Genomic DNA, 27,398 nt, shown 5'->3' on the forward strand with positions numbered 1-27,398 from the left:
TGAATAAATTGATCATTGATTCCTTTATTTTTTTTAAATTGGAGTTTACTTTATTTTTCACCTTAAAACCTTTATCTTGTTATAAAGTGGAGAACCAGAATTATTAAATGCATTGCTTCATTCCAATCCTTACTGATATATATATATCAATAAGTGTCACCATGAGCATATTTGTTCATGCAAGAAAAGGAGAAAGGGAAAAATAAAGCAAAACAAGAGGCTAGATAAGCATGTGAGACCAACCAAACACAACAAAAGACTGAGACAAAAGTGACGATTATTCACATATGGAAAAGCCTGAGCCACATATATAAAAATATAAAATAAATGATCTCTTCCTCCCACTCACTAATGCTAAATGAGTTATGAACAAATGCAGTGCCTGTGGGTTGAGATCATCTGCTAACATCTCAAGATCTGTGACTAAATTCTCACGTTGCTGAGTGTTTCTCTTAAATGACAATGTGAAATGACTCACGCTAATTGAGAAAACATAGATTTTTTTTATATCATCCCTTTATCAAAAGATGGAATTTCTCTCAGATTTGTCATTTTGTTATTTAGATTTGATAGGGGCAGCAGTCTCAGGGAAAGATGTTACTGTATCTGAAATTGAAACCAAATATTTCAGTACTTTTCAGTACTTATTTCAGCACTGGCTATTTTTTTGAATGGTGCATTTACTTTTAACTTATAAATTTTCGTATAGATTATCGTTTACTTTTAGATCGTTTAGATTATCGTTTTAACAATGACTACATTTATAAGTAATATGAATTACGACCCCAAAATCCTCATATCTGAAATTCACTCATTTTCCTCTCAAACTCAAAACTTCCTTCCCAGTCCAAAAGGATGATTTAATAAAACTAGCTGCAAAAATGACTCCAAGCGAATGGACTAAACACCAGAAGAACTCTAAATTATAGAAAGCAAAATGTTAATGTATAAATGTAAAATGTAAATGAAATCTATCAAACCCTGATTTTCCTGGCTGTGTGTAGCACCTACATCTCTATATATCCTTCTGAAGGTTTGCAATGTTAGAAACGAGCATCTGAAGTTTATTTTTAACAAGGTCATTGACCATTTAAGCGGCATACTTTAGCTTGAATTGTTTTGCAAATATTTCATAATGTAATTGATTTTGAAGGATGCAGCAGTTAAAAATTATATATATATACACATTAGTGCTGGGCAACGAATTAATCACTATTAATCGCATCCAAAATAAGGTTTGTGTTACATAATATATGTGTGTGTACTGTGCATAATAATTTTGTATATATATAAATACACACACATGCATGTATATATTTAAGAAAAATGTGTTATGTATAAAAGATTCATATATAATATAAATGTATAAATATATATATACATGCAAATATTTCTTAAATATTTTTTTGAATGGTGTGATTCAAAAAATATCACACACATATGTATAACACACATATGTGTGATATACAAGCAAAATAATTATGTACAGTACACACACATATATTATGTATATACATAAACATATAACAAACTTTTATTTTGGATAATCATTGCCCAGCACTAATACTGTGTATGTGTGTGTGTATATACATATACACACACACACACAGTGTATATATATATATATATATACTGTAGAAAATAAAGGCATTAAAGGCACAGCAGCAAAAATGGCTCATAAATATCTATTGTTTATCTAGTCCCACTCATTGTGAAATACTGGTCCAAAATTCTGCTGTAAATAACTGTAAATTCACTTCAAATATATCAAATATCATTATTGTGTGCATTGTTATTATTATTAAATGTCATTGTGCCCATAAAGAAGGTGGAACATTATCATGACAAGCCCCTTCACTAACATTATAAATTAACTGTGCTAAAATGATAAACAACACCTATAATAAAATATGTATCTTTAGTTTGGGTTTGATGTTCCAGAGCCAAATGTCTTTCATATGCAGGTTTACTGTACATCTACTTAAGTGGAAAAATATGTTTCATGTCAACATTGATTGTGTTGAAGGAACCAGCTACACTTCATGTATTCATGTGTTTCTTTAAGATAGGTTTTCATTATGCATAAAAATCTTAAAGTTATTTTCTGGTACCCACACACTGAGAACTGTAATGTGTGGAAATTAGCAGAAAAAACAAATTACTTTCGCAAGTTGTCTGGAAGTTGTGATTTTCTCACTTATTCAGAAGTTGCAGCCTACAAGTCTGTAAGTTATGTGGAAGAAATGTAATATGTTATGTATCATGTTTGCATTTTTCTATATTAATGGAATTGCTTAGAAAGGCAGTAATTATAATAAGATAATTTGCACGAGGATTGCATGTGGAGTCACATGCTTCTCTGATGATTTGATAGAACAAAGAACAGTTATTGATCTTATGAATGAATGGATGTATATGACCATTGTATACGGGCCATTCTTGAAAAAAAGGTGTCTTTTTCCATAAATTTTGTATGTATGCAAATTGTATAATATCCAAGGTATATTATTTCTAGTAATTGTTCAGTTAATTATCATATTGTATTTTCAGAAAGTTTTGGAATATTTTTCCTCTCCCCAAATTTGACACTACCGAAACACAATAATAAAATCAATAACAGTTACAATTTTAACAATATTTCAAGTGTAAATTATAAGATTTGTTGTATTTTGAACCCAATCTTTCTTTGTAAAAGGCATTAAGTTAATCATACTGATTTCAAAGTTAAGGATTCATTAGTTTGAATATACATTGAACCAAACACTGTAATAACATCTTAGCTGATAATTCAGTATACTTTATTTTAGACAAAACATCCATGTTTCGGTTGTGACGGCACATTTTCTGTAGTGACGGTAATGTTTTGGTAGCGACCACATCACATTACAGAATTTTAACTCGCATTCTAAAACACTACTAAAACATACTAAGATACTAATGATTTGCAAAACTGTACAATTTTTTTGTTTATTTCCCCCAAATAAATGATTATGTGTTACCTTTTATCACTACCAAAACAATGATGGCATGTTTCGGTCATGACTGTTTCGGTAGTGACGATTTTAAGTACTTTTGAGCCTAGTTCAAAGATGATAGCCAGCACATGGTTACCTAGCACAGTTCTAAACAGTTGTACACACACAAAAACAAAATTTTATCGAATAACACACACACAAAAAAACCATGATGTCACAACCGAAACTTCACCACATTTCAGTAGTGACTGTTTCGGTAGTGACAATTTTAGATACTTTTGAGCCTAGATCAAAGATGATAGCCATCACATGGTTACCTAGCACAGTTCTGAACAGTTGTACACACATAAAAACTTAATTTTATGGAATTACACCCAAAAAAGTTTGCTTAATTGCAGAAAAAAGGTGTTTGGTAGTGATGTCCCTTAAAGTCACACACAGATTTTCAGACTTTTGAACACATTTCCCTAAAAATGATGGTACCTATCTATAATAAAAGAGAGGCTATGAGAGAGAGGCACACAATAATATTTCCTGATCAAAAATGTAGGGGTGTGGTTAAAATCAGTCTCAGCCAATGGACTAAAACACACAATGTTTTGGTAGTGACATGAAAATGCGGGACACATTTGTTTTACATCAAGTTTCATGATTTAAAAATAAAATAAATGTTTTTTTTTTTTTTACTTTACCTTCAAAATCAAAAATATATTTTTAAAAACAACAATGGATTTTTTTTTTTTTTTTTTTATATTTCAATATCATTTTCACAAGTTGAAATTTAGGGGTTAGGGTTCGGGACAACCACCTCCCAATTGAAAGTACCCAATAAACGATGATTTTATATATATTAAGCTTACTTATATTTTAAATATTATTGTGGGATTCAATAGATAATAGAAGGATATTAGTAAACATCTAAAATTTGAATACTTAAATGTGTTTTTTTGGTTGTCGGACAGCAGTTTGCACCAATTCTGTAGAATGGCCCATACATGGCTGGAAATGAGACATGTGTGACTATTATATGACCGTGACAGAGGGGCCTACGCTCAAGGGTAGAATATGATGAACAAGTCTAGAAATGTTCCACGCATGGTTGAAAACATTTTCATTAACCTAGAAAGATAACATTCTGGGAGTCAAGACTATAAAGGAGGAAGAATGCCCTCCCTTCACTGTCACACTCTGCAGCCACTCTTTCCTTGAAAGGGAATACATAATCTTTAAAGACGGTACATGTTTGTCTCTTATTCAGTGATAGCATTTTGCTTGACACCACAGTTATATTTGTTATACTGTGAAGTTACTTTGAAAAATACCGTGTTAGTGAGCTTTGCAAATTATTAAAATGTATAAGATTACCTCATACACGTTAAATTGTGACTGGCCTCTTGACAGTTCTCTATAGCTTGTGCTGAATTCTCCAATGAAGTCATGGCTGTAAAACACACACATACACAGATTTGTCAGAAACATTGTTGGAGAACATTACATTTGTTTCATAATGAGCTTTACATTTTCAAAGTTTAGCTCTGATAAGTTCCTGAAATTTCACAGTACTCAGCCTTTTATCATGCTATGAATGAAAAGATTAATTATTTTAGAACAAAGCACCCGATACAAAAAAAAAAAAAAAATCTTATCAAATATGATCATTTATGTGAATGTATGTGATGGACCAACCCGATCTCACGGCAATTCGTACGTATTTGACAAAGTTTTTTTGCTAAATCGCACATATTACATATTCGTACAGGAATGACCTACCCCTGACCCTGCCCCTAATCCTACCCATCCACTGAGGTTTAGACAAATCGTACGAATTCGTACGAATTAGTCACCTCGTACTCACTCATACGAATTGGTCGTGAGATAGCGTTGGATGGACTGATCAGGCTTTATTTGGGTTCCAAAAAAATACACAAATATTCAAACGTGCTTACAAATCCCAGCCAATAATGTATCTAAATAAGAGTCTAATATGTATATTTACAGTACATGCAGTTATAGTTTATGTACTGAAAAAGACACAATCAGAATACCATGGAGCCCCTTTATGGAAAAATAAGATAGGAGGAACAAGTATATTTCAAAGCTTTTGTGCTTGTTTGCACATACTTGTGTTTCCGTTATGAATTGAGTTCAGAAACATTTTAAACACAAAAGCATTTTAAACACTTTTTGCGCATATTTTGAACATGAAAGAAAACTAACTATTTGACTATTTTAGTTAGAAAACACTAATGTACTCAGATTTTGATTCAATTTGATCATTTGTTTCATGCTCAATTCCTGTATCCCACCGAGAAGACTTTAGCTATCTGTCCCCTATAAATAATGGATGTATGCAGTGAGTGTCAGATGAGTATTTTAAGCTTCATGTGACAGTTTACAGTTCATTACCTGCCATCACGATCCCAGTCATACACTTCAACCTTGATCGCTCTGTGAAAGAGACAGAGAGAGACAGAGAATTGGTCCATATTAAACAAACTGTTGAGACTGAGATTGTGTTGAGATTTCAACTTTTTTTCTGTATAGAGAGTGCAATCACACATCAACAGCTGAAATATGATTCCATCTATGATTAGAGAATTCAATTATTCCATGCCACAATAATTCACATATATGTCTATCAAATAATCAAATATATGTCTATAGCATGTGTGTGCATGATGGAAAGAAACATAAATGTTTATCATAGCGTTTTGTTTTTACAGCTAAAGCAACATTGTGCCTTTGTGTGAATTTCTTCAAAAAAAAAAAAAAATATTTTGACAATATTGCACACCTTGTATGATTATGTATGTTGAGAATGATGTAATTTCCTTGAAGAAACATACTTTTTTTTTGCAATTATAACAAATAATAATTAGCGTGAATTTGATCATTCCAATATGACTAAAATCAGACATACTGTGCTGTGTGTGAAGGCTTTTTTTGAAGAGGTTATATAGAATTATATACATGTTTAGATTTGTTTTTAAACATGGCCCATCCAATTAGATTTTAGAGCCAGAACTATCCATTTAATACTAAAATCTCTCTAAAAATCAGCTTACCCCTCCTTCCATGGCACTTTCTTTTCACATAACAGGGTTAGAGGGTCGGATTAGTGAGTTTTGGCAGAAAATAATTACGTCTTCTGCTGTCCGTGGCGTGACAGGCGAGTGATGAGTTTGCACAGTTCAAACAGAACAGCTTTGTCAATTACACAGAGCTTTAATGCAACACATGCTAACAACAACCCAATCCCCACAGCATCCCTTAGCACCCATTCTCGGTGTTATCATCAGCAAGACACTCTGTGCTTCTTTATTAGAGCGTCTGCACAGGCTTATCTCGTATCCCAGACTCCTCCGGATGCCCAGTGCTCTTCCTCTACGTCTGTCCGTCTCTCTCTTTCGTTTCCCACATGTTCAATCAGAGATAAAGCCGAGGCATTGTGTGGGAGAGTGCGTTAAGGTACCGATCGATGCTCATCAGTGAGTGCCGCTACCGTGAGGAAGCTTCTCGCTTTATCGCCACACAGCAAGAGCCCCGTTTGAGCTACCCATGATGGAGGCTTCCAGGATACAGTGTTGCGCTTGGGATTCTCTTTTCTGTTGGGTCTGTCTGACTATCTTGTCTCTTAAAGTCCCCCTGTAGTCAATCATTTTATCCCTTAAAACTCATCTTTGATGACCAAAATTACATATTTGAACGGATTCCTTGAAAAAAAAAATTTCTTCATGCCTTAAAATACACCATATTGCCAAAAATATTGGGACACCACATCAAATCATTGAATTCAGGTGTTCCAATCACTTCCATGGCCACAGTTGTATAAAATCAAGCACCTAGGCACACAGACTGCTTCTGCAAACATTTGTGAAAGATTGACAGTGAATTCAATCGTGGTACTGTGATAGGTTGCTACCTGTGCAATAAGTCCAGTCATGAAAACTAAATATTCCACGGTCAACTGTTAGTGGTATTATAACAAAGTAGAAGCAATTGGGAGCAACATTAACTGGTAGGCCACGTAAAAATACAGAGCGGGGTCAGCGCATGCTGAGGCGCACAGTGCGCAGAAGTCGCCAACTTTCTGTAGTCAATGGCTACAGACCTCCAAACTTTGTGTGGCCTTCAGATTAGCTCAAGAACAGTGTGTAGAAAGCTTAATGGAAAGCTCAGTTTCCATGGCCGAGCAGCTGCATCCAAGCCTTACATCACCAAGTGCAATGCAAAGCGTCGGATGCAGTGCTGTAAAGCAGTGGAGACATGTTCCCCTTCGAGGGAACTCGCACTGCGTCGTCGTCGTGACGACACTTTGGGGAACGCCCTTAGCGTAGCGCATCTGAAGCATGAATGAAATCTGTCCAATCCTGATTGGTGCTGCGTCATGACGTAGTAGATGACGGCATAACCGAAAGATACAAAGGGACGCCGGCACAAACACACGTTAGCTTTTTGCTCTTCAGCAAGCGCTCTGTGTGAAACTGTTTGACCTATTTGGTGTTGTTTGTCCCATAAGAATTGTCGGGGATACTCTGCAATAAAGATTCTGTGTGGGTGCGAGGCATGCACAGTCAGCTCCTGAGGGTGCTGGCTGTGTTCATTGAAAAATATCTCGACGCACACAGCCGTGCGTTTCGGGTGTTTCAGCTTCGCGCCCGTTGACTTTCTTCTCGAGAGATGAAAGCCAAATATATTGTGAACGACTCGAATCTCGCGTTTGCCGAGGCAGCGCGTAGATTACGAGTCTGCTATAAAAGGGACACACGCGATCTGTGAAATAATACTGTTTGGGTGCGTGGCATTCACAGTCAGCTCCTGAGGGTGCTGGCAGTGTTCATTGAGAAATATCTCGGCGCGCGTGCATAGAAAAAAGCCGTGCACTGACGGATGTTTCAACCTCGCACCTGTTGACTTTCTTCTCGAGGGATGAAAGCCGATATATTGTGACGGCTCGAATCTCGCGTTGCCGAGGCAGCGCGTAGATTACGAAACCGTATAAATAAATATTAAACAGTATTGTCTGGTGATTATGGCTGCATTTAATTGGAATTATATTATTATATGGAATTATTAATTAATATGGAATTAAAATGATGGAATATTATCTGACTTTGAGAAGTTAGATATTTTAATTCAGCCTACCATCCAGACCGTGTTTCACTTATCCAGTGTTTTTGGCTGCATTTAATTTTGAGGAATTAAAATGTTGAGCCCCGCACCGACAGGTGCAAAAAGAGAGTGTCGCCTCAAAGGAGGCGGCGCTCTCGCGGCAAGCCTTCTGAGCCTAAGGTCAATCTGAGGACCGTCCTTCAGGCAAAGAAGGCTTCCGCCAAGCGGTCCTAGCTCCCGCCGTCCAGTACGCTTTGGGCCACACTGATTTCCGGCGCACGCACGCCACTCCAGCCGCCTCTAGAAAGACCTGCGGCTGGGCAGCGAACGCGTCCGCACACCGAAAATCATTCTCGACTGCTCCCTGCCGGTCAGCTGCTTCAGGGGGTCGGGAACGAGGCTCGGTTGACACCCGAGGCCAGCCTCGAGAGGCTGGTTCCCTTAGTAGATTATCTTGGCGCATGGTCATGCCTTCCGAATATATCTGCGTGGGCCCTGCGTACTGTAGAGCTGGGTTACAGACTGCAGTTCAGCTCCCCTCCCCCGAAGTTCAACGGAGTGGTCTGGACTGTGGTCGGCCCAGAGCAGGTTCGGGTTATGGAACAGGAAGTTCAACCCCTGTTGGTCAAGGAGGCCATAGAACGTGTTCCTCTGCCAGACAGGGAGTCTACAGCCGGTACTTCATAGTTCCCAAGAAGGATGGGGGGTTGCGTCCAATAATAGATCTCAGGCACTTGAATCGTTCTCTGAGGAGATTCGGGTTCAAGATGCTCACAATTCCAGCCATCGTAAGTCAGATCCAGTTCGAGGACTGGTTCGTCACGATAGATTTGAAGGACGCATACTTCCATATATCCATCCTTCCATGTCACAGGAAGTTCCTGAGGTTCGCTTTCGGGGGCGAAGCGTACCAATATCGGGTTCTTCCCTTTGGCCTAGCTCTCTCCCCTCGCACCTTCACCAAGTGCATGGATGCAGCGCTGGCTCCGCTGAGACTCCAGGGCATCCGTGTACTCAATTATATCGACGACTGGCTAATATTGGCCAGGTTGCGCAAGATGGCAGTTCGGCATCAAGATGTCGTTCTGGCCCATATCAGATGCTTGGGGCTGAGACTCAACACAAAAAAGAGTGTGTTGACGCCCTCCCAGAGGACTACCTTCCTGGGAGTTGTGTGGGACTCCGCGCGCATACGGGCGATTTTATCGTGATCATTTTGAACACGCGCTTTGCAAGTCTTATGTTATGCCACTCGCGTTCACTTACGCCACTGTGTACCAATTGAAGATACTTACAGCAATGGAGGTATTTTGTCATGTCTAATGTATTAATAATGCTATCAGAATGCAACCAAAGCACTGGATAGCAATAAGATGGCTATACGTAATTGTAAATCATTCAAAATAAATGGCATGGTCACTAGATTTTATACAGGTGTTACTATAATGCTTTTGTAAATGGTGATCAGCAACCAAATATTGATAATGTGGAAGTGTGCGGAGTACAGTAACTTCAAAATAGGGGTCAGAAGTTTTATCTCAAGATTTTTTTTATGTAGATCATTTTCATTACTAAAACATCTAATTGCCAGATTCCCAGTGTCCTACCTATAATATATTTGGCTGGACAATTAAAAACCTTTAAAGTAATTTTTCTCGGTTCCACACTCTCGCGAGTAAAGGTCTTTTGCCTTTGTAGGGTAGAGTAGACAAATCACAACACACTGGTCCATCTGACCCAATCAAAACAGAGTAGGCTCTCGGAAAGACGGAGTTTAGAGAGACCGAATACTTTATCGAACTGTTTAGACACTGTGAGAAAAGAGGTGATATTGCAATGTGTTTTTTTACTTTGGATGATGGGAGGCATTTAAAACTATTGTAGGAGACCTCCAAAAACTAAAATTAAAGCATTTAAAATAGCATAAAGGGGGCATTTTTTTTTTAAATGGTGACAACAACATTTGGTCCAGCTGTATGCAGTTTACAGGCATCAAATAAATATAAATATGGATTTTAGAATTTAATTGATGCATGATGAGTTGATCAGTTTACTGTATTTTAAATGTAGTTCAAATGTGAGGAGATCAAACCTAAAAATATCTTAACGCAGTACAAAACACTCCATACCTGTCAAAATCGCCATTGCACAGAGCTCTGACAGGGATTTTAAAGGCTTGCCACACAGGGTTCAGCGTGTTCTTCACCACCTCTGTCTTATGACAAATAGTAAATCTGTAAGATAAAAGAAAATATTACAGTAATGCAACTGTCATCAACTTAATGATTGAGTTTGAAGTCAAAAGTTGATGAGTGTAATTTTTAAACACTTTTTTGTTATAACGTACTCTGTTGATTGTGACCAAATTATATTCTAAAATGTTTGAATTAACTGTCTACTCTTGTTTGAAGACATGTCTCAAATGCACATTTAACACTTGTAAAATGTAAGTAAAAGGAATCTTTTAATGTTGCACAAATCATCGCAGAATATCATGTTTGACTAAGCTGAAATCACACTTTATTTGGCAGACCTCACTGTGAAGCTATACACAAATACTGTCTGTACAAACAAATTGAAAACTGTCCAAAAAAGTGATTATTGTTGAGAATTTGTATTGGTTTTATTGCTAAGCATCAACAGGGCTGTTTCAGAAACTGAACAAATATTGAACATATTTGGTTTGACTTTCTGAAACTGGCCCTTAAGCTACACCTCCCTCACAACCACAGGACTTGCTTTAAAAAACAGACTCTGTTCTCTAAAGGACAGAGACATGAATGGATTGCTCAGTTATGGGCTCAGTACACAGCTCAATACTGGCCTTTTTCCTATTTACACATTTATTTTTCCTTACACACACACACACACACACACACACACACCCACACACACACACACACACACACACAGTTCATCCCTTGTTCTCATGGTATAGGAGGTAAAGGCTCTTTCTGAAGTGTGTATGTGTGTGAGTTTTAGGGGCCATTTTCAACTAAAAACAGAAAGCTTTTTAATGCATTGAGGCAGTTCATTTACACGACAACAGTGTTCTCAGGGTCTGAAAATGCAAACTTTTGAAAACAGGTTTCAAAGTGCAAGTCTCCATATAAACTACAAAATGTGAATTTGTGAAAACGGTGACGTCATGCACATGCCTATTACGCGTTCAGTCTAACTGTAATTGAACCTCGTAAGTAACTGATCTGAAACATTCACTCACTCATGTTAAAGGGATAGTTCACCCAAAAATGACATTTCAGTTACTCAACTGAAACACAAAAAAGATGTTTTAAAGATTTTTGGCAACCAAACTGTTTTGGTGACCACTAATTTCCATTGTATGGACATTTCATATAGTATCTTCTTATATGTCCTACAGAACTATCTTTTAAGTGCACGCAAGACTTGACTTATAATTGATTCCAATTGAATTGGATGTTAGCATGTTGCTAAGCTAACAACATGAGTGAGAAGATAAAGAATCCCTTAAGAACAGTTAGCTTAGTAAATTTATATATTACTATGTGTAGAACCAAACTGAAAAGTAGCTTCAAAACATAGCAGTAAAAATGATTGTAGCTGATCTACACAAACAAAGGCACAGATATTCTGAAATTTAACAGAAAAGCTGAATGACCACTTTGTCTCAGAGTGAAGGAATCTTCAATTATTGAAGTACAGAATCAGCCAGATAAGAAGTGATTGTTCCATTTCAGGAGAGCCCCTGCTGATCCAGGTGCAAAGGACTATGGGTATGAACCTAAAGGAATTCAATAGAAAGCCATTTCCCCAACACAGAGCCTGGAGATGAGATTAAAGGCACAATATGTAACTTTTTTGCTTTAAAATTAGCAAAAATCACTATATCTACGTTATATATATATTTTTAGTTGTGTACTTACATTATCCCGACTGTTTCCAACAACTTTCAAACCAGGAGAAATTTTAATTTAATTTTTAGACACGGCACGTTTTTTTATTTCCGTTTTGTCTCAGTCAATGGCGTCATATCCGCGTTGTCCCTGGTTTCCGCCTATGGTTTCCGCTCGTACTGCCATGGTAACCAGAGCTATGAGCAGAGCCCTCTGATTAACCAAAGCGACAGAGACGCAGACAACTGTGGAGTTCGCAATGTCTATTTGCACGCTGTTGTTGTTTCGTTCAAACATTACGGACCATGGCAAGCAGACTTTGGATAAAAAAGGAGAACTAAAACAAGAATCAATATCAGCGCGGTGTTTTCGAGATGCCGAGAGCTCCCATAGACAGTATATAAACAAGAGCTCCACGTCCGAGACTTCCACCGCTCCTACATGTACTTATTAAACAGGTGAGCACATTTACATAAAACTAATCAATGTTATATAGTTCAACAATGATAAAAAGTTAGAATATGATCTGTATGTTATTCTAATGTTGATCTAGCTTACTGCTAGTCTCATACAGACAAACTAACACATACTTTTCAACACATTCAAATGCAGTTTAGTGTGATAGTGTAATGTTAGACCAGGTGAAACAGCGCTGTGTTACCTCACAAGTTTAATTTGTCTAATAAACTGACCTGTTAGTAATTCTGCGTGTAGTTCGGTAGAATGAAATGTCCATTCCTTTTATATCCGCGGGAGCTCGCGTCGCGTGTGGAGCTGATAGCTGTCTCTTAGCAATCCCGAACTGCTTCATATCACAGTCATGATAAAAGCATCGATGTATTCAGTCAACCATAAACATTATTAGATCGGTCGGCTTGACGTTGAGGACAACCAATAATTCTTAGCATGTGTTGCGTCGTCAAACTACGCCTTTGTTATTGTAAAGAGGTTAGCGACCCCTAGTGGCGAAAAATTCCATACTGTACGTTTAACGTTGTGGGCAGTGTGTGTAGCTGACAAGAATCCACTCATGTGTTTGTGTTACTCACGTTCCATCCTCATTGCTGCGATAAAACACTAAGAAGGGGTCCGATTTGCCAAAGAAGTCCTTTTTGTCCAGCTTGTTGCCACAAAATTGCATCATCACAGACTCCTGCAGGGCGAGAATGTTTTAGAAAAGCAGGTTATGAGGGCAATGGGAGTGTACATGTGGATTTAGAGCACTTAGCAGACCTAGGATAACAATATCAGTATAGTTGAACTGATTATTTGGCCATTTGTGGTTTCTAGACAGCTAGCATTACACAAATGCTAAATAGCCTGGCATGTTATATTTGCTTGACTACAATGCCCAGATGGCAAGGCTAAAAGGCCTAATCAGAAATCCATTTCACAAGCGTATCACATTCACTGTCTGTGTGAGATGCTCCAGCAGTGAATGGGATAAGGTCTACTGGTCCCTGTTGTGAAAGACAAATTCCGCTAGCATTGCGGAGGCCTTTCTGTATTTATGTGTGTGTGTGTGTGAGCACAGCTGGAGTTCTTGGCACATCATGTGCGCTATTACTGAATCCTGTGTTTTACAACTAAGATAAATACTTTGAATGGACTATGCAGAGAAGACAAATGAAATTAGCTCATAGCAAGCTGTCTCTCTCCAGACTATATAGGCAGCAATTTTTTAAATGGAACACACAGTAATTATTAAAACCACTTTGCATAGCGTTCATCACGCAAAGCACACAAGAGAATTGATTTCAATAGAGTTTGTCATTAGCGTGTTGGTAAGCTAACAATGTAATGCTCAACTGCACACAAAATTTCATTAGCAAAAGTCAGGAAAGCCATCAAAGATGGAAGTTCACAGGATACTTATAAGTGATATTAATGGAGTCTGACTTTAGCATGTTGCCAAGTTAACAATGTAATACTCTACTTGGTTCATAATGTGATTTCAATAGATTTTAACATTAGTATGATGCATTAGCAAAAATGTTAACCATAAAATCAGCAATATTGCAAGAGACTTGGATCATAATTGATTTCAGTAAAGTTTGACATCAGCATCAACGTGATGCTCTTGATACAATTTCATTATCAAAAATCCAAATGATAAAATCAGTGATGGAAGCGCACAGGAGACTTGGCTAATACTTGATTTCAATAGAGTTTAATGTTAGCATGTTGCTAAGCTAAAAACGTATCACTCTACACACACAATTTCATTAGAAAATCAACTAGTTTTTTAATGCTTGTTTATACTTCTGTATTAAATGACAAATGAGTATATACTGTATGTTTTAGGTAGGCGACTACCAACTGGCAGTGAGTGATTTAGTGAGAGATTAGACCTGAATTCAGATGATCAATATTAGCTCTTACCCTGCAGTTGTTAAGCTCCTCAGCCTTCACAATAATTTTCCCACATTTCTTCCCTGGAATCCCCCTGTGTATGACAAAACAAGAGTATTCAGGTTATAAATGTGTTGGACAGCGATATTGTATAGAACTGTTGTAATACGTCATAAAGCCAATTTTTCAATGTATCATGTATCATTGTATGAATCATGTATACTAAGGTATTAAAATAGTACTCCATGGTACATCATGGTATTACCTATACTATAAATGGTATACATACATAGTAATAACAACAATAACACAATATTACCATGGCACCAAAACATAAAAATGCATGTACCGTTAATTAGGTTACAAATAACCAAGCTTCATATTAATGTTCTATTCATTGTGAAAATATGTCAAAGAAAGTCGTTTGTTTCCCAGCAGTGCACTGGTGTTTGTGTATATCAGGCTCTCTGATGGATTCTTTTGCTGTTGGTAATATAATGAATTGACTCTTGCACAGAAAACTCGGTGGATGAAGTCTTGATTAAGGTTTATTAACACTCTCTCGTGTGTGCAGAGTTTAAGTGAGTGTAATTGGACTGTGGCTGTGCCATTGTGCTCTAGGCAAAACCGAGCTGTCATTTACCAAAGTGAGTATTGCCAGAGTACTTTATTAGAACTGGACTTGATCTATGAGACTGCCAAGCCCCATAATTAACAAAAATATTATATTATATTATTACTTAAACCATAGATAGTATACCGTATTTAAAGTTGTTCAACTAAAACCTCGCCCTTCTGCTGTTTGAATATTGATTCACACAAAATTGAATTTAAAGGATATCCTGGCTGCTCTTTTTCATCTAATTAAGTGAATTAGGATTGGGGCTGTCAAGCTTCTAAATGACCAAAAAGCACCATAAACCATCCTAAGTGGTGCATACACCAGCTTTGTGTCATAAACAGACCAACATTTAAGTCATTATTAACTTAAAGTCTTCCCCTCTGCTGTAGCTTTAAAATTAAACAAAGTGTCATTCATGTAAATGGTGCTTGGTCATGGAATATGCTCGAATTAAAGGTGCCACTGGCCCCAAATGAGACTGATACAACATCTTTGTGGTACATACCTGTATTATGTAGTCAAATTCTGTTTTCCAAACATTTCAAAGCTTTAATGGAGGGGGGCATTTTTAGTGAATAATCATTAACTATCACACAAAGCTTTTGTATAGCTTCAGAAGATTGGAACATATTGGATATTTTCTGGTGCATTAATTGCACAGCTTTAGTCTCATTTCATTTACTCGCCTGACAGAATTGTAATTTTTAGGTAGTGAATTCGGGTAAATTGGGACACATGCATTTTGACATTGAGATGACTACGAAAAAAAATGCCCCAATTATCCTGAACCAACCCTACATGTGAAGGAGATTTCTAGATAGCTGCCATCCTGACCCAAGTTTTAACACTCTAAATGGCATCTTTAATTCACCCATTGGACTTCAGCTACGCTATAATCTGATTTACGCAAAGTAATTACGGACTTTCTTTTTTACCTTTACTGGTGATTTGTTACATTTAATGGTTTCCAATATTTGGATAATATCTAGTATTAGATAAAGGGAACCCAAGATCTTTTTGTATTATGAATGTACTGATTAATTTTTCTTGTTAAATGTTTGTGCTGTTAACTTGATTAAATGTCAAACTTGAGAGTAAATGTCAAAATTGTTAGTGCCAGTTAATCAAAAGTAACACAAAAAAAGACTTTAAATTGTTACAAAAATGTTAACAATATAAATACTTTTTTAAAAACGTTCTATTCATCAAAGAATTCACACAAAAAAGCAGCTGAATCATATCTTCACTTATATCTAACACTTCAACTTTGAAAGTGAGAATCGGCCCAAAATAACTACATTGCAGTTCATGAATTAGTTTAAGTTTAATTAGTTTATTAGTTATAGCTCAGTTGCAGGGTAACAAAAAAACTTTTTGAGTGACGAGAATATTTTAAAGAGGCAATCATGATGCAGCAAAACCGAACCCTGCTTTGGATGTCATAAGGTGTAAGACAGCTGATAAGATTGAAATACAGGCTGTTTCTGTACAGAACTGGAAAACATTATACGTTGACCCAAATGGAAGACATGATGTGTGAGAAACCCTGTCGTCGCCATGACAACCCCAACCTGTGCGACAGAGGGACCCAGTAGAGATACCTAATAAATATAACTAAGATGTCATCTCATACATATTTCAGGCGAGCAATTTAGATTTTTTTTAATTTTTTTTTTAGTGGAACATTATATTGAAATTGCTCATTGTTGAACATTTAAAAGAAGATTTAAAAGCTGAGAATCTTGTACAGACTATGAATTGCAGGCATAACTGAAGATTTACTGATGCAGTTCAATTATATATTTCTATACTTCTATACTATAATTCATAAGTTTAGTAAGGTAATTTCAATGGGGACCTTTTTGCTGTTTTGCTTTGTTAAAACAGAAATTATAAAGAGTAAAATAAGCACATGGACATAAACACAAGATAAAGCATCTAAATAATAATGAATTGTAATGTATTTTATTATTATTCATACAGTATATGTTTTGTTTTTTTGTAATTTAGTCACTTTTTGACAGTTGAATCATCACATTTCAGCACTATTAATGATAATGCTAAATGATGTCCAGTGTAAACCAGAAAACATTTCTAGTTTCGTACCTGGAAAGGCCTATAATGAAGCTGTGAGGGTATATAAGACAGGGAAAGGAAAACACTGAACTGTACAAAAATATATAATCAATAAGTTGTGACAATATATGGTTTTACATTGCTTCTTTTTATATGTTACACAAGATTCAAATCATTTTTAAGTCAGTTTAATATAATTTAAGTTGAAATGACTTAAACATCCAAGTTGATTGTACTTAAATATTTTAAGCAGCAACTTTTTTACAGTATGCTTTCAAACAATTCCTCTCTTCTATAAAACATATATATATATATATATATATATATATATATATATATATATGTCTCTGTGTGATGAAATATATGACAAGCAAAATGTTCTTAAAAATTACGTTTTTAAACCTCACTTTCTTTAAACACACAGAGAAATGCTTTCACACCTTGTTTTTTTTATTATTATTATTATTATTTTACATTTAGTCCCTCCTGTAAGTCCCAATCAAGATGCATGCATTTGCAATCAGCGTCTCGAGTGAGCAAGGTAATTAAGTACTGGCGACACAGCAGTGCAATGCCTGTTTTTTCTGTCTGTGCGTGTGTAATTATCTCCCCTCGGTCGACAGAGACCTGAATGAAATATCAAGTACCATTAAAATCAAACCGTAAATTGCGGCTTTTTTTTTTCTTACAATTTTATTTTATATATATATATATAGAAATGCATTTAAGAAATGACTCTTGCTTTATATTCTCAGAAAGGAATGGGGATGATAGTCAAACGGTCATTATTTGCATTGCTTTAGCTCATCACTCAAACTCTGATTCTCCCCGGAGCTTCTTAGCACCAACGCTGTGTTGTAAGATGACTTAATAATTTTAAGGTAATGGGTTTTCTCACTTTTATTAAGTTAAGTAATGAGCTTCATGCAATTGAAAAAATTAAGTTATTTGAACTCAACAATTCCACATAACTGATTTTTCTTCAATTAGGCATGAAGTTTATTTAGTGCAGAATTTTAAGGCAACGGGTTTCCTCAAGTTTTTAAGTTTATGATGGATAGATGTACTTTTATGATGGATAGATGCACTTTTATGGACTTCAAAACAGAAACAGCCATTCACTATCATTATAAAGCTTGGAAGAGCCAGGATATTTTTTAATATAACTCTGATTGTATTCGTCTGAAAGAAGAATGTCATATACACCTAGGATGACTTGAGGGTGAGTAAATCATGGGTTAATTTTCATTTTTGGGTGAACTATCCCTTTAAGTCAACTGATCACTTGCACATTGTGTCACGTTTTCAGTGATTGTTGTCTGTCCACACTAAAAACATCACAGCCAATCAGAACATCTTTGATATTTAGAGCCCAACAGTGACCGCCTACTTTATCTTTTTCACATTAAATTAAATGAGTTATAAGTCATGAATCAAACCAGCTCTAAGTGGAATCACAACATTATGAACATTGGGAAGCAAAACGCATGAAGGAATCATAAAAGGACAAAGGTAAAAGACTGTGTTCTTCATTCAACGAAGCACTCTGATTAAAACAATATAAAATTATTTCCAATAAATTTCTATTAATTATAAGAATATTTCAAATATGATATATAATGTAGAATATATATGTAGTCATTCCGCACCTGAGCTCATTTGCCACAATTTTTCTACAGCTATACTCGCTATAACATTTCTATACAGATCTCTGATTGGGTCTCTCTTCAGAATTATAGGTAGTGTAGATCTTCATCACAAATTTGTCTATTACATTTTTTTTTTTTTTTATTTAAGCTGAAATTATACTGATAGTATACTGACTTGCGACTATTTGCTTTTCAGGATATTCAGGACAATCTGTTTTTCTAAATTTTGAATTTAAGCACTGGTCAAGCTCAAGCCAGCATAATCAACCTGTCAAGCCACCATATAAAAACCCAGATGACACTATGCTTCCGACCTTCTTTAAGGTCTTTATTATGAATTAATTAGTTGAATTATATTTAATTATATCACTCATATCGCAACACTTGTCAGTTTGCACTGTCAGACATGAATGTATTGCTCTCAGCAAACTCTTGCCTCTCACACACATGCATGTACAATTGTATAAGTGCAAATGTTTCACTCATTTAGATTGACGTACAGAATAACTCAGAAGTCATTCGACAGACTATTCAAACACACATTAGAAACAGAATAGCGCATCTCCCAAGCTCTCCACCAAAAGTGCTCGAAATAGCAACATTTTTTCCTTTCATGCAGCGTCTCCCAAACGCGATTGGCGGGGTGATTGAACTGTGTAATTAGCTGTAATTAACAGTCATTAGGGTTGTTAAAGGTCCCCCCCGTCAGGCCTCGGACGCAGGTGTGGGATTTTGCCATATTTTAACACTCCCAAAACAACTTTATAACCCTTGTCGTTGTTGGATGTAGCTGTACTATAATGACAAGGGTTATAAAAGTTGTTTTGGGAGCGTTAAAACATGGCAAAATCCCACACCTGCGTCTGAGGCATGACGGGGGGGACCAACCCAACTACACTATTGAAAATAGACAATGTCTTTCTTGCCTGTGAAATTTCGCCAAAACCGCACAGGCAAGAAAGATATTGTCTATTTTCAATAGTGTAGTGATGTATGACGCACAACTCACACAGAAGTCATTTTAAAAACAAGAAGCTTTCTGTTTCTCAACACGGCGAATCCAAGTGAACAACTTGAACCTGTTGCAAAATAAATATGTAAATATATATATATGTGGCATTATTGCTCGGAAAGTATGCTCAAACTGCTTGCATATTACTGTGCACCTTCTGGCTGTCGTCTTTCTTTTGTTTCAGATTACCAAGGCTTTCAAGTCCTAGCTGTTATGGACCTCACTGCTGAGAGACACTCATCCTCATAGCCAAGCTACAGTATAGATGTCCCGGGATTTACTGCCACGTCTACATGTTAACACTGTTTTGCTTTTAAAGACATTCCTAAAGTGTCTTAATCGTCTGTATATCACTCAAGCTGATGGTTCTATGGGGGGTTAATGCTAAAGCTCTGTACGTTTATTAATTATGGAGCAAGAACCCCCATAAGGAACCATACCACCGAAGGTAACTTTAGTAAACTCAAATTAACTTGCCAAAGTGGTCCGGTCTGAACTGCACTTTAAATATATTACTACCATTCAATGATTCTACAAACATGGATAATACCTCAAAATTGTTTGTGGTTTGTAAGGGTGAATACATTCTGAAGGTGATGATACACAGGGCAACTTTTTGAGCAATGTTGCTGGGCAATCTTGCAGAGCGATTGTTGCTTGGGCACTTTCCCATTGAATATGGGCATTGCCCAAAAAGTTGCCCTGTGTATCATCACCTTGACAGAACGTTCATTTTTGGGTGAACAATATAATTGAATCTAATTTACATTTTGACACAAATCACAAATATAATTAAACATTTAATTTAATTATACAATTAATTAATTAATTAATCATTTTAATCAAAATGGTTAATATCAATGTAATCCATCCATCTATCCATCCATTCATTCTCCAGATTATTTGTCCTCTGTATGGACCTGTATTATTATCCGAGTTCAAATAATTAATAATATAAATAATATAAAGTGATAAGTCTAGTAAACTGATTTAGTGCATGACATTTTGTCCACATTGCAGAACTTCCCACTGATGGTAAAGCCTCAAACAAAAAGTGTCCCTATAATCATTTGACGCCACTAACCATTTTTTTGTTTTGTTTTTTGTTTGAGGATACACAACACCTCCTAGGAGGAAACGCCCCTGTCAGATAAGTAAACTATATTATCACCCAGCTCTAAACTGCTAAATGTGGACAAACAGGCATTAACGCATTAGAAACATTAGCACTATGAATTCATTAAGAATCTGTGAAAAGCGGCATACAAATGCAATTGACAACCTTCAGTAAACAGACTGTGGGCGAGATAATGGTTTACAAAGGACAGTTTTTTTGTGTGTGTGTGTGTGATTTTATGTCCGTTTTACCCTGGCTTCAATAGGTGGGCATTTGTGTTTTATTAGTTGCAAATACATCCAAAGCTACAAGCACTCCAAACAGCAGGGATGTACAAAACCTCAAATCACCTTGTTCTTCGTTTTCTTGATCAACAGCAGTGGTCTGTCTTTATCTGGATGTAATGAGCATGTTGACATGAGGCTCTGCTTAGCTAATGGAGCAACGGTGCAGGGACACCCAGACGCAGCGAAACGCTGAGCTCCCACTGACAATCTAATGAGCCTGCTTTGATAACCGAGGCACAGAAGAAAATGCATGTGAAGCAGACCTTTACCACCCTTCATGAGAAAAAGTTGAGGTACTCAGATCAGAACCTAAATGGACTTCCAAGTCAGGAAGAAAAATGCTAGCTCAGGTGCTGAGTGACAATATGACCTCAATGTGAAGGACACAGGAAGCTCAAAAGGTTTGTTTGTGCAGATGAGGTGGACTAAAGACTTTAATGAGCAGAGTCGGAATAAAGAGCACCAATAGCGAACAGCAGCTCATTAGTCGATATGAACTTTATACCCTCAACTAAACACGCAAACTTTGCTTAGTCACAGTTTGCTTAGTTATAATCCACAGATGGTTTCCCAGCATTTCTTTCAGCATTTTGTATACATTCTGCACAGCAACATTTGAACTGTATTTCTATGTAAACACCACATTGTCATTGTTTTGGAGCCATGGATTTTACACTTAAACTCTTGGCTCATGCCAAGAACGACATGAGACCATGAAGTTAGTTGGACAAACTCTGAGTTTCAGAGTAGATTTAGAGTTGACAAAACCATACAAATCCAACATGGTTTAGATAAGTAAGGTTCAGCGGGCATAAGCGTTCTCTGTCAACTAAGGTTTGATATTAACTCTGAAGCCTGTGCACCTGAAAGTGTGTCATGTGCAGCGAACAGCCAATCACATGGAACATTTAAAGTGTCAGTTTGATTCACTTCTTGTGACAGAGATGATACAATTCACTTTTTTGTTGAAGATGATTTTGCTGAAGATTTAAAGGCATTTGCAAGGCAGGAAAAGCATTGATGCTGCAGCGAAAATTTGAGAAGCCAGTTGAAAGAAAGTCAGATATGACTATATCAATGCATGTGTATCAACTGAATTTAAATGATAATGTATATGGGTTCACAAAGAGCTCAAAAGGAAACACATAAGCTTAATCAGTTTATAAGCTTTATATATTGAAGTTTGTATTTCTATGTATATATTTATTCATTTAAATGCAGAATTAAGCATCAAAACAATGGCAATTTTATCAATATAAACTGCTTTAATTTGGAGCAAGAGATATAAGGGGGAGTGGCTTTATTGAATCAGATATATGTCACTGCTCACAGCTGATTGGTCCAGTTTGAGTTTGCAATCTCTTACCCAAAATATAATACGGAGCAGGTTAGCTGTGTAGCGTAGCATACTATGGCAATGAACACCACTAAAAACGAATCCACCAAACTAATCTCAAACTTACCTGGGTAACAACTAGGGGTGTAACGGTACGTGTATTCGTACCGAACCGTTTCGGTACAGGGCTTTCGGTTCGGTGCACGTGTGTACCGAATGACTGAATGCAATATTTTGTCTGCGGAACATAGGTACATTTTCGTGTTTCCACACGAACATATTAAGTGGCGGAAGTCTCCGCGTTCAACGCAAATCCCGCCCTGCAGCTGATTCGAATGTTTTTTCCTATTAGACATTCTCTGGTTTTACCCGTGTTTTACCCGTCGTCACTGTAACAATGAAATAGACTGCATGGCGAAAAAAAGCTTTTCCGCTTCGTGTGCGCCGCCGCACTCTCCGTTCCGTGGCGTGCGCGCGCGCCGCCGCACTCTCCGTTCCGTGGCGTGCGCGCGCGCGTGCGTGTGTGTGTGTGTGTGTGTGTGTGTGTGTCGACGACCCGCTGCGCTCTCTGCCAGAGACAGTCTCTGCTCAAGGTTCGAGTCCGTGTTTGCGCTGCGCGTTCTGCTCTGTCGTTAACGGCCCAAACACTCCAATCATGTACCGATCACGCACTGGAAAAGCAAAGTCCGCTCAAATAAGGTGAAATTTCTCAGTAGTAACTTAGATTTCTGTTTGCTGAGCTGGTATAGTTATGCTGGCAACAATGGTAAAATGACCTGCTCTGATCACATGCTCTGGTAATAATAGCTTTGTACTATAGCTTTGGACTATATTTTATTTTGATAATTATTAAAAAAGTGGAAAAAAAATTCTTAAATTGATTATGTTGATTGATTATTGAAAAATAATAATACATTAATATATTTGTTTAATATTATTTTAATATAGGGCTATTTTCTGTTCCTGCACTGTAATCATAGTTATTTATTTATATTTTTCATTATATTTTATTATGTGATATTGGTTTGAGACTGAGAGTATTTTATTTAGTGGAGAACTTTGCAGCAGTATTTTATTTCTTATTCTTTTTTTATTTTATATCTATTTTATTATATTTTATTAAAAAGTGTTTAAAAAAGTGTAAACAAATTGTTAAAAAAAGTTTATAGTAATAAACAACCTGCAGTTTAATGTTTGCATTTCTTTCCCTTACTGTACCGAAAATAAACCGAACCGTGACTTTAAAACCGAGGTACGTACCGAACCGTGATTTTTGTGTACCGTTACACCCCTAGTAACAACTGAAACCGGCTTCATGTAACAGGCCACAGAAGAGAATGTTTGACTAACATGTAAAGTGAGGCATTGAAGTATATCTTACTTATTGAAATGCCTCATAATTCAGTCAAATGAGCAGACCATTTATAAAATTGTTAGGTGATTCATGAGGATGGGATCTGTCACAGAATGTAAAGATGTCGACTTTTGTGAATGGAGTAAAACAAAACAAACTGAGCGGTTCTTACCCAAGATCTTTCTCCATACGACAGCCCTGCGAACCCACCACCTCTCCCAACGAACAATAGGCCTGGCCAAGGAAATCCTGCAAACAGAGAGAACATAAAATGAGGCTGGGAGATATTTTTAACATAGCAATATGAAAGGTCAGTATTTCAAATTGTCTATTTATAACATGTCTGAGGTTTCTTCGGCTTTATCTGTGATCACTGGGTCAGAGCAAAGATACGATTCATCATTTAGATAATTTTGAACATAACTACAGTACAATTTGTCCATGTAAACACTATTAAGTTTTAGGAGTGACAACCGCATTTAAATACGGAGTGAATCCCCTAAATTATCATTATGTGTGTACAGGACATGACTCACTCCCGAAATTTTGATGACTGACACATAGCCATGATTGGTTTTGAGTGTTTGGTATCCACTATTTTTCACCAAATGAATATTACAGCAACCAAAGACTTATCCACTTATTATAAGTGTTTTTGGGCTTGATTGGGCTTGGCTCATAAAGCATTCAATTTTATAGAGTTATAAAGTGGGAAGGTGCGGGTCTTATTTTCAACATAAAGCATTTCTATCATGACAACCCTCTGAGAGATTGGCATGGTAATGAGATTGACATGGTAATGGATATGGCGATGTTAATGTATTTGGTCTTGGTGGAATAGATCTGTACGCTGCTGCTGCCGTAGCAGATATATACAGGTGGAGTTGGGGAGGGTGAAGGGTTAACCAAATGGTTAAGAACCTATCAACCAGCGCCATTTAGAGTTTAATGCCAGAACTAGGTATTTGGATTTAGTATGGGCTTGTTCTTGTTCGCTGTATTTTTAGGAAGATCTGGCAACACAAATGAGTCATGTGATATCTTGCACAGCACATACAGAAGATAGACACATCCCATATTGAAATACGTCATTAACAACTAGTTGTTCAGTTCGGTTCCATATACACTGCATAGAATTTTTGTAAATGCCATTGTTGCCACCTGCATTTTTCGGGAGTTAAGTTGGTTGTAGAATGCGGTTGTCATTCCCATAATTTTACTGAACTACTGATGTACAAAACAGGATTAAGTTCTAAAAGGTGAACTGACAATCAAGGTGTGTACACACTGCAGGGTGTACGTGGCCTATATGGCCAAATTTATGTGTACGCCAAAACACCACAGCCCGGTGTGCTTGTTGAGCATTTAATTTCAGAATCATAGGCATTTATAGAGAGTTGGCCCTCCCTAACAGCTTTCTCCCTTCTGGGAAGGCTTTCCACTCAATGTTGGAACGTGACTGTGGGGATTTGCTCCCATTCAAACACAAAAGCACTGTTGTTGGGCGATGGCGTTTGGCTCTCATCCCTAAGGTGTTCAGTAGAGTTAAGGCATGGAATTGCAGAAGGCCAGTTTAAGTTCACCGTAAATCTTTTTTTTAATGGACCTAACTTTCCCCAAAGGGGCATCTCCATGCTGCAGCAACAAAAACAAACAAAAAAAGCCCTCCCAGACTGCTGCCATAAAGTTTAAAGCACTTAATTCTCTAGAATGTCACTGTATGGCATTAAGATTTATCTTTAATAGAAATAAGTGGCTTTCCCAAACCCCAGTGGAAAAATATACTGGATAGAATGTTTAATGTAATGATAGGGAATGATGACTATAGGCTGTCAAGCTTCAAATAAGCTTGACCAGAGGAGAACTGGCCCCACCGACTGAGCCTGGATTCTCCCAAGTTTTTTTCTCCATTCTGTCACCTGATGGAGTTTTGGTTCCTTGCCACGGTTGCCTCTGGCTTTTAGCTTGCTTAGTTGGGGACACTTAATATATAACAATATTATTGATCTTCCTGCATTGACACCATTAATGATACCTCTTTGATACCAATCTTTCATTTGAAAGTCACGTGTCTAGTATCTGCAAAACCGCATTTTTCCATCTTAAAAATATATCTAAATTACGTCATATGCTCTCATTGACAAATGCGGAACAATTAGTTCATGCTTTCATGACATCAAGGCTAGATTATTGTAATGCTCTACTGGGTGGTTGCCCCGCACGCTTAATAAACAAACTACAGCTAGTTCAAAACGCAGCAGCTCGAGTTCTTACCAGAACCAGGAAGTATGACCATATTAGCCCGGTTCTGTCAAAACTGCACTGGCTCCCTATTAAACATCGCATCAATTTTAAAATATTGCTGATGACTTACAAAGCACTAAATGGTTTAGCTCCGCAGTACTTGAGCGAGCTCTTAACGCATTATAGTCCTTCACGTCTATTGCGATCTCAAAATTCCGGCCAGTTGATAATACCTAGAATATCAAAATCGACTGCTGGCGGTAGATCCTTTTCCTATTTAGCACCAAAACTTTGGAATAATCTCCCTAACATTGTCCGGGAAGCAGACACACTCTGTCAGTTCAAAGCTAGATTAAAGACACATCTCTTTGACATAGCATTCACATAATACATTATAGACTTCTATAATTCAATGTTAGGCTGCATAGATTAGGTCAGCTGGAACCGGGAACACTTCCCATAAATCCTGATGTACTCGTTACATCATAAGAAGAATGGCATCTACGCTAATTTTAGTGTCTTTGTTTATCCCGAGGTCTTCCCGCAGCCTGCCGGATCCAGGCCGTATCCAGATCTGACGAAGGACCTTCGCCTGGACCCGATGACAACGCAGTGCTGAAGTGCCAACTAGTCTCTCCCTATGGAGGATCCCTTTCCCACTCTACAGATAAAGCGTCGTCGGGAAAACTCAATTTGCGTATCTACCCCGAATTGATTAAATAAAATAAAATACAATAAAATTCTTAATCAAAACTATAAGGAAACACCAGTACTTTGTTTAGGCTTGGTTTGTAGGGAATTCCAAACCTGCGCACATATATTCAAACGCACATAACTATAGAACCAATTCTTAATGCACATGTGAACGCCATCAGTGTTTCTCACAGGTTCGCGTTTAAAGTCTGTGTAGAGAGAATGGTGTCTTCTTAGCGGCCCCTAATTTAATAACAAATGATTGTCGCGACGGAAGCGAATCAATCAAAACTTACTTTAGCTGGAAAATAACTTTATTAAAGAACCGCTATAAAGCCAAAACAATCTTACCTTAAATTATACGTTTATCTCTGTAAAGCTGCTTTGAAACAATCTACATTGTTAAAAGCGCTATATAAATGAAGATGACTTGACTTGACATTATATGAGAACTGAACTGAGCTGGACGATAACATCACTGTTTTCTCCGAAGCGGCTGTATAGATAAATTAACTAAATTAATAATTTACAACAGAAATGAACCCTCACTGAATTTACTCAAGCTTGACTATGACACTATCTTCTTCTAGGCAGAGATGAGCACTCAAGTTAGAGCCTTCCCAGATGAGATAGAGACCCGAACTCGAGTCGCATTTTAATAGACTTCAGACTTGACTCGGACTCGACCTGAAAT

General features: G+C 37.0%; 1 protein-coding gene across 1 annotated transcript in view; it reads right to left on the bottom strand.

The window, feature by feature from the left end:
* Positions 1-27,398, bottom strand: part of LOC307156856 (copine-8) — a 121,803-nt gene that overhangs the window by 34,633 nt on the left and 59,772 nt on the right. Inside the window, exons 6-11 of the mRNA XM_079868540.1 lie at positions 23,940-24,016; positions 14,345-14,408; positions 13,012-13,115; positions 10,217-10,321; positions 5,382-5,423; positions 4,341-4,416 (exon numbers count right to left, since the gene is read on the bottom strand). Coding sequence (XP_079724666.1) covers positions 4,341-4,416; positions 5,382-5,423; positions 10,217-10,321; positions 13,012-13,115; positions 14,345-14,408; positions 23,940-24,016 — 468 coding nt within the window. The remainder of the gene's footprint in view (positions 1-4,340; positions 4,417-5,381; positions 5,424-10,216; positions 10,322-13,011; positions 13,116-14,344; positions 14,409-23,939; positions 24,017-27,398) is intronic.

This window comes from Squalius cephalus, assembly GCF_949319135.1.
Source record: "Squalius cephalus genome assembly, chromosome: 4".
NCBI classification, from domain to species: Eukaryota; Metazoa; Chordata; class Actinopteri; order Cypriniformes; family Leuciscidae; genus Squalius; species Squalius cephalus.